Source organism: Chaetura pelagica, unplaced genomic scaffold, assembly GCF_000747805.2.
Source record: "Chaetura pelagica isolate M959 unplaced genomic scaffold, ChaPel_1.0 scaffold72, whole genome shotgun sequence".
NCBI classification, from domain to species: domain Eukaryota; kingdom Metazoa; phylum Chordata; class Aves; order Apodiformes; family Apodidae; genus Chaetura; species Chaetura pelagica.
This window is the reverse complement of record NW_009952560.1, coordinates 3,093,929-3,108,139: the sequence shown is the minus strand read 5'-3', so window position 1 is coordinate 3,108,139 and position 14,211 is coordinate 3,093,929. Positions and strand designations below refer to the sequence as shown.

The window sequence follows — 14,211 nt, the reverse complement described above, 5'->3', positions numbered from 1 at the left end:
AGAGCCCCTTTATTTTTCCCCCCCCCTTTCCTTCCCGGGGCTTCATGCCCCGCTGAGGGGAGGATGGAGGTGGTGGGAGACTTTGAGTACAGCAAGAAGGACCTGATAGGACACGGAGCCTTTGCTGTGGTCTTCAAAGGTCGCCACCGCAAGGTAAAAAGAACGAAAGGCTTCGCCCGCAGCCGGAGCGGGGCCGGTTACACAAGCGGGGGCCGGAGCGGGGCCGGGGGGCTCCGCTGGGGAGCGGTGTGTGCTGCGGGTGTGCGGGGAGAGAACGGGAAAGGCAGAGGAAAAAGGTGCTGGGTGGATGGAGGTGCCTGGGCTGGGCCTGCTCCCGGGGCAGCCCCGACACCCGAGCCGGCTCCGGCCTCCAGAAACCTTGGTTTTATTTCTTTTCCCCTTACAAAACGCAGCCGCGTCTCTGCCTTCCCACCTCCCCGCAGAGCGGCGAGGGGGTTGTTGGAGCTGTGCGAGAGGCTGAGCCCTTTGTTTGTCGTTGGGGGGAGGAGGGGGGGGTCATGTTTATCTCGCTGGATAACGAGGGATCTAATGGAAAATTGTCTCCTTTGGGATTGGCTGAGGATTTCTTAAATTCAGAGGTGTCTGGTTTCCTGGCGTCGCTTGCTGATCACCCCGGGTATTCGTTGTTACCTTGGGGTTTCTTGGTGAGAGTTTGTTCTGGTCTTGGTGCCTGAAGTGTTTTGCTTCCCAGAAAACAACACTTGGGATTTGTCATCTGGGAGCGTTAGGTCGGAACTTGGTGCCTGGAAGGGACTGTGCAGTGATTTGGGGGTTAAAAAAAAAAAAAAAAGAGAGGAAAACGGAAACTTTAAAGGGCAATGGAGATGCTCCCACCTTACAAATAAACAGGCGATTTATTTTTAGATAATATATAAATAGACAATATATACATTTACTTAATGTTTTCTTGTGCAATAAGAAGGCTGAAAATGGGAAGTCCTTTAAGGAAAATAAAAGTAACTCGATTATTGAGAGAGGACTAAAAAACACCACTACCAAAAAATAAATGTCATATGATTGTTTACTACTTTTGCTTTTTAAATTGCTTTTGAATCCATGCAAATGCAGTGCAGCTGGATTTTAATAGCTGTCTAAGCTACTGTGGAATGAAACAGTTCTTGCTGGTGTCATGTGATGGAGTAATCACTGGTGGGTAGAGTAGGGGTGATCTTGCAACTTTTTCTCCAGTGCTTTACCAGCTAGTTGATAGTGGATAAAGTTAAAGAAAAATATAAAACTGACATTACGTTGTTTTTTTGTTTCCAGAAGACTGATTGGGAAGTAGCCATAAAGAGTATTAACAAAAAGAACTTGTCCAAGTCACAAATCCTACTTGGAAAAGAAATAAAAATCTTAAAGGTATGTTAATTTGCAGTGATTTTTAAAGCTGCTTTGCTTTAAAAGAGACTTTTGACCTAGTTCATTCCAGGTCATGGGTTGTACCACAGTAATTACTGCTCCACCTTTTGCTTCTTGGTTACTTCAAGGAGAAATATTGAACTAAAAAGACCAAGAGGAAAAGGAAAAAAAAAAAAAAAGATACTTTCCTGGTTGTGGAAATAGTCTCAGAAGAGGTTATGGACATACTTTCACAGTAAAAAGTGGACAGTTGCTGTAGAACCAAGTCTCTGGGCTTTGCTTATTGCACATGTGAGAAAACCCTGTCCTGCAGGATGGCTGATGGGGCACCTTTCCCTAGCAGTGAGAACAAGTCATAGCTGAGAGTAAAACATCAGTCTTTGATCCTTCTTCATCTTCTTTGCTCAAAGATGCCTCGGAAGCTGAAATCAGCATGCTGAATTTGGTTCCTGAAGCAGTCTTCTGAGCTGTGTAATTTGGCTTAAAATGTGTTGTGTGGCTCTAATGAAGGAAATAAAAGGGAACATCATTTAGTTTTTCAGTGCTTTTCTGCATAAACCTCTCCTTGGATGGTCACTCAGCATTCTCTGCTCTCTGAACTTCACCACATCTCATTTTACTTAGCTTTGCATGAATAATTAGTGCTGCTTTCTTTACAAACTTCTTGAGATACATCACTATTCTATATACTAATATACACATACTATATTCTAGTATATTTATTATAGCCCGGAAATTGTAGTGTTAAATGTATCAATGAGCTGCAAGTAGTCAGCAAAGACAGATGCTTTTTTGAGCAGTTACAAGTAATTGCACAAGGTGTCCTATGAGTTTTATTTTGTGTTTATTGGTTTGATTTCCTTTTTATTGTAAAATGTTAAGGTTCACTTAAACATAGTGTAGCTGGTTACCCTGCTAAGCAAGAAATCATGTGAGATTATAAAATTACATTTAGTCAGTTCAATACTCACTAAAGGAACCTGTGCTTTAGTACTTTCTGTCACAAGACATAGAAAATAAGTTCTGGAACCACATGTTTTTATGACCTCTGAAGATGTTGCCTAATTTCCTATTCCTGTAAATATTGTCTAAGTAGCTGGGATTTTCTCCAAATTCCATCAGATGGTCTAAAAGAGATGCTACCTTTCTTTGTAAGATTTAGTTCTCTTTGGCTGCTACCTAACATACTAAATTCAAAACTAATGGGCTATTTCCATAATACAAATATTTTGTTTTACAGGAACTTCAGCATGAGAACATTGTAGCTCTCTATGATGTCCAGGTAAATGGTATCTCAATATATTTTTGTCTGAATTGAAAATTTTGAATGGCAATGTATTTTTTTCACATTCAGGAATATAAATCCAGTTCTCTGCCAGTGGTGTGGGAGTTCTCTCCTCTTCAACACACTGTGCATTTATTTTGGACTGGCTCTTTCTAATAAGCAGGATGCTCAGCTGGGATAGAAAGCTGGGAGGAAAAGAGTTTCCTTCCAGGCTGCAGAGGCAAGTGGCAGCCTGAGAACCTCTGCAGAGGCTGTTTGTGTAGTTTTCTCCTGTCTCCAGAGAAGAAGTGTCAGCTGGCTGAGCTGTGAGCTGTGTCAGTGGCAGTGCCTGTTCTCCTGAATTAGCCTTGTTTCCTTGGCCCTAGAATTGAATTGGAAAGTGGGTGTTTGTGGATAAGGATTGAATACACCTGAAGGAAAGTGTGCTAGTAGGAGTTGAGCTGAATGGATGAAGCAAGTGACATTAGCAGCTCAACAGAACTTAAAAATACTCTGTTGTAGAAAAGAAGCAGCATCTTGAGACCTCTGTAACAAAGAAATGTGCTGTACAGCCCCGTGTTAGAGTGAGGAAGAAATGAGTGAAGTAGGAGGCCATGATCACAGATGTAGGTAATGCTGTTATCTGTGTTCAAAAGGATAGGATAAAGCATAAAAGCCAAGCAGACACTTGGATCTTTTCAAGTAGGAGAAATAAGTATTAAATTGCCTCAAATTATCTTCCTCTTTTTATTCCTAGGATTCTGCCTGATAAGGTGAAGGAGTTAGTTTCTAGCCTATCTAGGGTAATGTGTTGTACTGAGCAGGAAGCACATTTTTTGGTATCCTAAGGTCTGCAAGTGTTGAGTAAAGCTGAATATGATGTGATGCAGCTTATACAGCCACTTGTTCAGCTTGAATAAGAGCTACACATTTGTCTCCTGGGTTCAATTCTAATCTTAAATACAGAGTTACATGTATGAAGAAATTAAGAACCACCCTTGGGAATTGCATAGCTAAAGCAACATGAAATAAACATTGTGACAATCTTCTGTTTTCTGTCTTTATGCATTTGCATCCTGAAAGCTTTTCAGCTTATGTGTAGATATGTATCTCTGTAGCTACAGAAATTTGTGCTCACAGGGTATACACTGGGCAGTCTGGGGTTTTATTGTGTGTAGAGCTACAGGACATGTACTAACTTCTGTTGGCTTTTGCCACCAAGGAATGATGTTCATGTAAGAACAGACTATGCATCCAAACTTCCCATTTGGATGTGTAGGCTCTTGTTCCTCATGGGTCTTGACTTCAGAGCTCTGCACTTTGAATGATACTAACTGCTCTGAGAGGGAAAGTATAGTGCCTTGTGCTTCTTGAAGGCACTGGGCTTTCCTGAGTATTGCTAAGTGGAAATAATCTCTCAGCATCCTAAATTTAGTATGACCAGACATCTTAAAGAAACTGGAATTGTTGACTGAGTGCATTGGTGTGTGAGTAAGCAGCTGAATTCCAGATTTATCATTTATAGTTGTTTGTATGTAAAGATTACTTAGTGAGCTTTGCAGCTCAGCCTGAGCATAGCTGAATAAATCTGTATTTTATTATTAAACATTGTATATTTTCTAAGACCTGGAGGAGCTCTTGCTTCTTTTGGTTTATCCACGGAACATCCACAAGGGAAGAAATGACAGAGCCATACTCTTGTCTGTGGTTTCTCTACCTAAAGGTTATGTAAAAATACAACTTGTGTGCTTTTCTGTTCTGCCACAGGATAGAGAGTCCTTAGAGTGGCAGGACTTCTTGAATGATCAGGCCTGTCCTTTCCGTTTGAGAAGGGGGTGTTGCTCTTTGTTTACTGACTGTTGCACTTAAATAAAATGAACAGTTAAGGCAAAGAGAAGGGAAACCTTGTTCCTCATACCCTGGATGTATTTCAAATGCATTCATGGCAAACATAGAGCTTGGCAGTATGATGCTACTTCTATAGAAGCAATTGCTTTGCAAAATATGGTCTGAACAATGTTGCACAAATAAGCTTTTCCCTTTCTGCACAGGGCTAGGTTTGTGAAATACTGTACATCATTAACTTGTATGATTACATTAATTTATAACCCAGCAGGAACGAACACTATGCGAGGCATTCTCATGTCTACGAGGCTCTTACACCTGCTCATTTTCTTTAGCATCTCATGTTCTAGCATGTGCTGCCCTTTTTGCTTGCCATAGTATTGTGAACATAGTGTTAGAGTGCAGCAGATAGGACTTGAGGATTTCAAGCCATTTTGAAGTTACAGAAACTATACTTTTTTTTTTTCCCTCATTGGTGAAGCCAGTGGAGTCTGTGTCACAGCAGGAAGTTTTCAGTGTGACTGGGAGTCTGCTTTATTTTTACAGTTGTGTTGGTCTGAAGTTTTTCTTAACTTTAGACAGTTTGAAATAAGAAAATGCTCGTGTTTCAGATGCACTGTGTGTCCTTGATTTCCATAAGGTGGTTGGTCACTTGCAACACTGGCAGGTTTGATCTCTGGTTAAGCATTTCATGTCAGCAAAGCTCACCATTGTTATTTGGGCCATCTCAGAAGGCTGGGTGGAATCTGCCCGCCCCAGGGTGTGGAGACCAGTTGTTTTAAGACTGAAGGTGTTTGTGGAGATACTTAAATACAAACTCTCCGTCTTGTAAGAGGAAAATGTTTTACAGTAGTAGAGCTCTGAAGAAATAAGCATATGCAGCTCACCTCTAAATATGGAATTAATTTTTCATGAAGTGAAGCGCTTACAAAAAACCCCCAGAATATAAGAGCTGGATAACAAGATGTAACCTGTTGAGACATTTTTTTTACTTATCTTATTGGGCAAGAATTTGGTATTCTTTCTTTCAAGAATAAAAAAAACCCTCTTGAATCTCTAAAATGGTATAAGTATGCAGCTCTTTTCTCATGGTGTTGTTATGGGATGTCATTCATCCTGCAGAAGAATATCACAGACTTGCATCATGTTAATTGGGGAAATGGAGCCCACTGTTTCTCAAAAGCAAAAGGAGTCTAAAATAACCTTTAACTCACCAGCATGAAGTATACTGAGGTCCTTGGATAAAGTGTTACATTGAAGTATGAAGGTATCAGTCACTTATTTGGAATGTGCTATATTTAGGACATGAATTTACAGTTTTGCACAGTTCACGAGCCCAAGTGTGTGCTGAGTAGAACTAATCTCTTACACAGTGTCAGACAGTGCCTGTTTTAGCAAATAATTTAATTCAAAACCTCTTCAGAATGTCAGCCATCAGAGTGAAAGCCTGTAATGGATCTTGGAGATAACATTTTAGAAGAATGAATTAATGTCTTCACTGTATGGAGTCTGCAGTTTGCTATTTGAACAGTAGTTCAGGGGGAACTAATTTCCAGTGTGTTACTGGAGAAACAATATCTGAATAGAAATTGTTCCTCCTTGTCTTAGCTCGTTGGAACATAGTGGATAAAATAACTGCAGCTGCTTCTGCTGTCCTTGAAAGCAGTGGGGAGTTAATAGGAACAAAGCCATGCTTCTGGTACCAGCATCTCAGCCTCTACTTAGACACAGGTGCCCATGAGTTCTTGCAAGGGCTGCTTGTGGAAGAAACCATGTTTGTCCATACCTGTTGTTTTACCAGTGGGGATTAAATATTGCTGTTTGGTTTACCCAAGGACTGCAGTTGATCTGGCAGGATTGCATGTGTTTCTTGAGGTGATTTCTTCAAGCATTCTGGTGTGTGCTCTTGATCTTGGTGTCTCCCAGCTTTGATTGCCTCCATACTCTCAGCACAGCTGCTTCTGAACTGTTGTCTTTTGAATGAAGATGTCTCCATATCTTTAGTTTTTCCCCTCAGCTCCTTGATTAAGACATTTGTGTTTGTCAGTACCCATCTTCACTGTGTGTGGAAATAGTTATAAGAAAACAAGCTGTCCAGACAAGTGTTCAGATGAAATATCCTGCCCTGTAGGGACTGTAAAGATTTCGAAATACTCCTTGGCAGCTGATGCTCACTGGAAGGTTGGTTATGACAAAATAACTGCAAGGAATGACGCCAGTGTCGGTGTTGAAGGTTATGGCCAACCAGTTACAATTTGTTTTGGCCCACAGAACCAAACATTTGGAGTTATTACATAGTCCTCAGCTTACCTGCTGTGCATGGGTGCTATCATTTGTGTTTCAAAGCTGTTCCAGAAGATCTTCAAGTCCACAAGCCTGTTAAATGTTTGGTGTGTTGTGAACAGTTTTGCCTTTCCTTTGTGGTGTGCAGCAGGACAGTCTCTCACAACCTCCCATACATATTAGTGAAGTACAGCATTTCACCCAACAGAAAGTCAGTGATATGGCTATTGTGGCACATTTCTTCATGGCTGATTGCTCTTTTATGTGAATAATTGGCAGCGTGCACACTACTTGAGTCCTACAGGCACATGTCAACTGACATTTAGGTTGAGACTTAACAGTTAGTCAGAACTAACAAAATATTCAGTCCTTTAGGCATGATAGGAGCTGAAAATGTTAGAAGCTGCTGTTGTAGTGCACTTGCAAAGCAAACCAAGAGTGTCTGTAGTACAGTAAGAAACAGCCTTAAGAAGACCTGGACCAGTCCTTTTTCACTAAGTCATTAGAACTTTTGCCAAATATATTTAATGCTCAGGAAAAAAATGAGGAGTGTATTCCTGGTCAAAAAAAATAAAGCAAATATAGCACAAATTAACCTATCAGAAAATTAATCAGAGAATAGTAGTGCACGAGCTGCAAGGTTAACTCTCATGCTTCTGGGAGTCCAGTCGTAAACTGCAGCTAAACAGAATCCATGAACTTGGAGCTAAACCCTAGTAACTATTTCTTTGCCACAGTTTCTGCTTTGGCAGCTCACTAAGAGCTCCTTGCAGGCTTTCAGCTTGTTCCAAAAGGGGACTTAGTAACCAAAAGGAAATCTAGGGTGTGTTTCTGCCAATACACTGGAGTTCTAGCAACAGCTGTCAGAAGTAACCAGGGATGTTTTGACTTCTTTTTCAATTAATGTCTTTTAAATGGAACTACTGCACTGAGCCTGTGATTTGGGTTGGAACTTCACATTCCCTGAGACAACTGTTGGAAGTCTGGGATTAAAACACAGCGAGTTTTGGCAAATATGTTGCCTCTTAATCTCTCTAGTAGGTTTATCTGTTAGCTTTCAGAATCATAATATGGTTTTGTATTAACTTTTGCTATCTTTTACTTCAACTTGAAAGCAAAACCTAGGTTCAGAATTAGAAGCAAAAGTAGGACTTTGTCAATACAATTTTAAGCAACAAAGCAAGACATGCTGTGCAAAACTGTTCCCTAATTGTTGCAACACAACACACATTTGTTTGTTTATTTTTCTCGGTAGAAGTGCAGGCCAGAACAACTCCAGCTGCAGTGATGTTATGAGCTGTGTGTCACTGTAAATTTTTTGAAAGCTTTGTTATCGGTTTCAAGAAGCAGTTTAAAATAGCTTGCTAGGTCAGCTTTATTCCTGAATGTCAGATCTGAAACATGCTGGTTTACTAATCTTTTCCTTTCTGAGCACTTTGCTTAGCAAGTCAACAGAAATCACAGCTCTAGAGAATGATAAAAAAGATGGGGTTATTTTTCAGCAAAATAACTTAGAAGGGAAAAATGTGTCTACAGAATTTTTTTGTGTTTTCTGAATGTATTCCCAAAGAGCAGATCACATTCCCAGTCAGGCTGGCCAAGAACTGCAATGTAAAATGTGAGCAACTGTGAAGGGCTGAACAACATCAGCTGTTTCAGACTAAAGCCGTTTTGAACATTGGTGGGGTATTGAAAGTGTTTGGTTATGAGTTAAAGTCAGGAGGAGATGCAGCTGGGAAGCCTGGCTAACAGCCCTGCACCAAATATTACTTCTGCAGTATAATTAAGTATGACTTTTGACCAGTCTGGGAAAAACTCTGCTGATTTAATAATAATAAAAAAATTATGCAATAATGAAACACTACTTCTTACTATGACTCACCCAGTGACTTATTTTATTACTTTTAAGCAAGAATATCAGTCACAAAAAGAAAAGTCACACTATTTGGGGGGAATCTGGTATAGCCTGTAGGAATGGCTTGCTTTCAACAGGTGAGGGCTGGCACAGCAGGACTAATCATCAGCTCTGTTGCTCTGAAGGGAGAAGTTTCCTTTGAAAGGACTTTGTTTCCAAGAGAATCCAGAAAACAGATTCTCTTAGTTCTGTGGTGAATAAATGTCTGTCATGAGTTGAGCATTACATACTGCCATAAGCTGCTGGTTTTGTACAGACCGTTGTGTAGTGGAGGCACTGACGCTGTGGAACATCTATTTCTGATTCATGGGATTGCTATGTTGGGGTGGAAATCCACTAGCTGAGCTGCTTTCTTGTCACTGGAGAGCGGATGGTTTCCATGCTCCTTAGCTGTGTTGTTCTTCTACACGTTGCAGTCATCCTCTGAGTGAAGTGATCCTCACTTGGCAGAATTCTCACTTTGATAAGTTGGGATCTCAGAGTTGCTGCTAGGAATCCTTGGGTTTCCTGAAAGACAGGGAGTTTCTCTCTCGGAAGGTGCAAAAGAACAATTTAGAAATAAATATTTATCATTATGTTTTTTCGGTAATTTACAGAGCCAGTAATTACTTAAGTTGGTTTTTTTTCTTTAATATATGCACTTGGGTTTTGAGGCATTAGTAGGATTGCAAATTATGGTTCATGTTGGCCACAGCTGTTAGAGAAACATTGAACAATTGGGACTTCCTGAAATGTGATCTACTGCTGCTTTAATATTCTATATTGGTTGGAGTTTGCCTTTCATTCCCAACAGATTTGACTAATGTTCCTAGAAACTTGCATTCTTTGAAGCTGATTTCCACATGTAAACAAAGCTGTAATGTGCTTGATCTTCTGAGCTGGAAAGAACCTCAGATGCATTTTCTGTAACACAGATGAGGGTGTCTAAATGCTTCCAGAAAGGTGAAGCAGCCTAATACAGTCTGAAATTAACCTTAAAACATCCAGTTAATTTTGAACTGTACTTCCTGCAGACGTGTATCTGTTTTTGGTATTTAGGGTACTTGGTTTCCCTAGTCTGGGCCCATTTCTACTTTATTTTTCATTTTCAAGTTTCCTTGCCTGACCTGTCAGCAAACCCTTGAAATTGTCACTCTTGTGGGCGTTCTTGCCATTATGGTCAAATTGAACACGTGCTGAAGTTTTAATACAAGGACTGAGAGAGGTGGCTGAGTCCACAGAGTTGGTGCTCCTGTGCAAAGTCCCTTCTGACTTTTTCTTGACACTAACAGCCAGACTGTCTGCACTTCCAGCTGGGGCATTTTCCTGCCCTTGTCTGGTATCCCATCTCAACTGTCTTATAAACATATTTTCCCACTAACTGCCAACCTTTGTGTAAGTTTAAAGTGAAAGATTGATAACATACTATGTAACTAAAAACATTATATACTTAATTTATGTTTCCTTCTAGTTCTTTGTTTTCTTTCCTTTCAGTCTTACTCAATTAGCTCAGAGGGGAAAAAAATGTTTTTACTTTGTATAAGATCTGAGTGTCTTCACCTTTGTAGACACAACAATTATTCAGGAGACTTTATGGAAAACAATGTTGTTTATTAGCATAGACAGGTAGATTCTTTCTTCCCTCACACAAAATAACGATTTGCAAAGAAGGTGAATGTTGTTACAGTTGGGCTTAAGCACAGGCAATTTTACTGCCTTTTTGTGGAGTGTGTAGATAATTTATGGTAGAAGTTAGCTAATCTGTCTTTCAGTAACTTTTACCCAGTTTCAAGAGAGGGATTTCAGGTTGCAAATAGGTCAAAGGAGGTCAGAGCTTTGGAACATCTCAGCAGGATTATCATAACAAATCACACCTTTGCCATAAGGCACTGAGGTCCATGGCAGGGACATGTTCTGCCAGTGACACTCTGAGGGAGACACTTTGCAGAAGTATGCATGATTCCTGAATCAGTTATCCTACAAAATAGCATTTGGGAGTTGGCTTATTCCAGACAGTTAACTGCTCTGTGATTTCTGACCGACCTTCAGCTGGTCAGATGGCAGAACCAAAGCTTGTTTTACCCAGAAGTGGGGAACATCACTTTGGAATTTCTCCTTAGAGAGCTGGTTGTCATAGCCAGATTGTCTTGCTTACAGTTTGTAATTCTGTCCCTATATTTCTGACTTAATATTACTGTCTTGTTACTGACTGATTTCAGTGATGTCTGAGAGCAAAAGTTTATTTGTAAGGGCTCTGAATAGAGAGGTGGTGTTGATAGAGCAGTCCAAGGCAGTTAAAAGCTAAGGGTGCAACACAGAGTGGAAACTGGTGTTACTGTATGAAACTGTTTCAAATTATAGCTTTAGTCTTCAGGATATTGCCTGTTGATTTTTGTACATACAGTAATGCTTTGGAAAATGTGAGGTATTTAATGGTGGGCAATGTATGTATTTATTACTCTCTAAATCAGTGACTTTAACATAACATGTCTCCGACTGAAAAATCTCATATTACACTTGGTTAATGCAGGCACTGAAGGCTTTGTCTTGTCACATTCTTAAATGGGATTTGTTCTCCTTCTCTTTTAGGAAATGCCCAATTCTGTCTTTTTGGTAATGGAGGTATGTGTTAGCATTTATGCTTCTTTCTGGCTGATTTTAAAGATGATTTTTAGACACAAGTCCTTCTTTCCACAGAGGCAAAATGAGCACGATGTGTTAAAGCAATCAGTTCTGAAAACTAGATTATTAATTTCCTAAGCACTACTAAATTTATCAGCAGTGTTTGTTCCATAAATTATTCAGTTTCATTTTATGGTTCTGAAAGTATTAATGAAGCATTACATCTCATATTATTAATTACAAGTAGTTGGCAGAACAATTTTAAGGCAAATAGCTGAAAAAGATATTTTAATTTTTGTGAAAAGATTTGAAAGTAAAAATTATATAGCAAGTATTTCAGTGCTTGTGTTTTGAATTTAAAAAAAAACACCTTTCTTTTTAACAGTACTGCAATGGTGGGGATTTGGCAGATTACTTACAAGGTAATAGATTAATATATTTTCTTTTTAAGAAGTTAACTGCATTTCATGTTTATATTCTGTATTCCTGTGATCCACTCATGTTCCTCTGAGATTTTTTTCTCTTGTTTATGTATTTTTCTGTTCACAGAAGGTCTGTAATTCCACAGTGCATGTTCACCCTGGTGTGATTGCAGAGTACTGTCTATATAAAAGTAATTCACTTCCCCAAGAATTGGTTTAGTGTTGTATTCTGTCTTCAGGCAAGGTCAGCAGCAGAGCAGTTTGCTGTGTGTTTGTGTGCAAGCCTGGGAACTTGGAGACTAAATTTTGAAGCTGCAGGAAGACATAAGGTTTTGCATTTGTTTAAAAATATTTCCCAGTGTTTTTAAGTGCCACTGGTAACTGAAAATGAAACCCACAAAGTAGCCCTGAAGATAAATATAATAATGCACAGACAGAAAATGCTTTTTTTGCCACTGCTTTTGAAACAGTTGAGTGTAACATTCTTGTGTTGGTTAATGAGGGAGGAGATGTAGGTAACCAGAAGTAGTGTGCTGAAATTTGTGGGTTTCTGTTTCTAAAGTTGTATTTTGGGGGCTGCTCCCAGTATTTTGATTCCACCTGCTTTCTTTTCCAAGATGTGAACTTAAAAACACTCAGTTACTTATATAAGAATATTTTCTGCAGTGGCAGCTCTGGCTTAGGAGAGATCTTACCCTTCAACAGGGCCCTGCCCAAAGCCAAGACAGAAGTTAATAATGACAAATGGATTCTTTTCATGAACAAAATTTTGAGCATAGATGTTAATATTTCTGAAAATATTCTACTTGCCTTTGTATCTTAGTATGTTGAAGGAATTTTTTACTGAACAGCTATTGTTATGGTAACTGTGTGTATTAAAAGCCTAATTCACATCCCATTAAAATCCATGGGAAGACTCATACAGTGTAATCCAGCTCCTGTATTTGGTACTTTTTCAGAATGCAGAATGAGGTAATACCTCCTGAAGAGACTTTCAAAAATACATCTTATTTTTTCCCCTCAAAACAAATTTTAGCATGGGTGGAGTTTTTGAGCAGAGTGGTTTTCTGCATCCCCATATTCATTTGTTTCAAGAACAGGTGTTGCAGCTTCCAATTGTAGCACGATTGTGGATACGTTTAATGTCCTAAACGGTGAAGTTCTTGGCTCCTTTGCCTTTTTAGTGAGTTTATGATTTAGTGATGATTAAAAAGTTTTACAATTATTATGCTACCAAGCTGAATAAACTGTTGTGAAAACAGATAATCCATAGTACTGCAATTAGTGTAAAACTATGGAGATGTGTGTGTTGTTGAGAGCACATACCCTTGTGGAAAAGTACCGGAGATTGAATTATTCTGAACATAACTCACTCTGATTTGATTGTCTTCACTGTTTTCACAGTTGATGGCTGTGAAGTTGGTTGCTTTTTGCCCAAAGATACTTCTATTCTCACCTGTCTGTTGTTTCCAGCTAAAGGAACCCTCAGTGAAGACACCATCCGAGTGTTCCTGCAGCAGATCGCAGCAGCCATGCGGATCCTGCACAGCAAAGGGATCATTCACAGGGATCTGAAACCACAGAATATTTTGCTGTCTTATGCCAGTCGGAGGAAGTCGAGTGTCAGTGGCATACGCATCAAAATAGGTAGATCTGCTTCTCTCTGATCCAGGGGTAAATCACCGGGTTGTTTCCCTGCTTAGGGGTGTCTTTGCAGGTGAAGTGCAGAGGGTGATGCTGGGTATGGTTGTGTTAAACTGAAGCAGATCAGACAGTGAGTCTGGAATGATGAGCTTTATGCTGTAATGCTGGTTCTCAGTATAAAAAGGATTGAGTCATAAAGATCTTCTTGATTAAATCTGCAGGAAGAGAAAACCTATTTAGCTGATGTTTCTGGTACTAGCCTATTATTATTAAACCTGACATAAAACTGTAACCTTTGAAACTTAGAGTAGCCTTTAGCCCCTTTCAAAACTGTGTGCATACAAGACACCAGTTGCAGTACCAGGTGTTGCTTGCTTTGGTGGTTTTTTTTGTGTGTGTGGTACACTCTCCTAAGGGTTATTTGAGAAGTTACAAATATAGGTTATGACCTATTTTTGGCAGGAGGTTTAGCATTTTAAGTAGGGAGAGATTTCAACTGTTCAGGATACTACCAAGCCCCTCCTCAGAAGACACTTCAGGAGTTTTAATGTCATTGTTGTCTGTTAAGTGTTCATTTAAAAATACCTTGTTTCTAACAAGTTTCTTTACTGTGCTTTTGCTCAACCAAAATCTGAGATCTGCTTCAACTCATTCCATCTTCTGAACAGCACAGACAAAAAACTTTCCTTCTTACTGTTCTTGATAGTTTCAGATGCTCTTGCCTACATGGAAAATTCAGGCAGCTGAAACTTGACTTCTTAAACATCTACCTGATGTGATTTCACTGAAGCAGATTGTATATTCATCACTCTTAATGAACCATTTATATTTAGCCACTGACTTTAATCCCTTCCTGC

At 39.6% G+C, this 14,211-nt stretch overlaps 1 protein-coding gene across 1 annotated transcript in view; it reads left to right on the top strand.

Moving 5' to 3' along the window:
* Positions 1 to 63: 63 nt before the first annotated feature.
* ULK2 (unc-51 like autophagy activating kinase 2) overlaps positions 64 to 14,211 on the top strand; it is a 37,344-nt gene continuing 23,196 nt past the window's right edge. Inside the window, exons 1-6 of the mRNA XM_010009075.1 lie at positions 64 to 153; positions 1,288 to 1,380; positions 2,621 to 2,662; positions 11,256 to 11,288; positions 11,674 to 11,710; positions 13,184 to 13,357. Coding sequence (XP_010007377.1) covers positions 64 to 153; positions 1,288 to 1,380; positions 2,621 to 2,662; positions 11,256 to 11,288; positions 11,674 to 11,710; positions 13,184 to 13,357 — 469 coding nt within the window. The remainder of the gene's footprint in view (positions 154 to 1,287; positions 1,381 to 2,620; positions 2,663 to 11,255; positions 11,289 to 11,673; positions 11,711 to 13,183; positions 13,358 to 14,211) is intronic.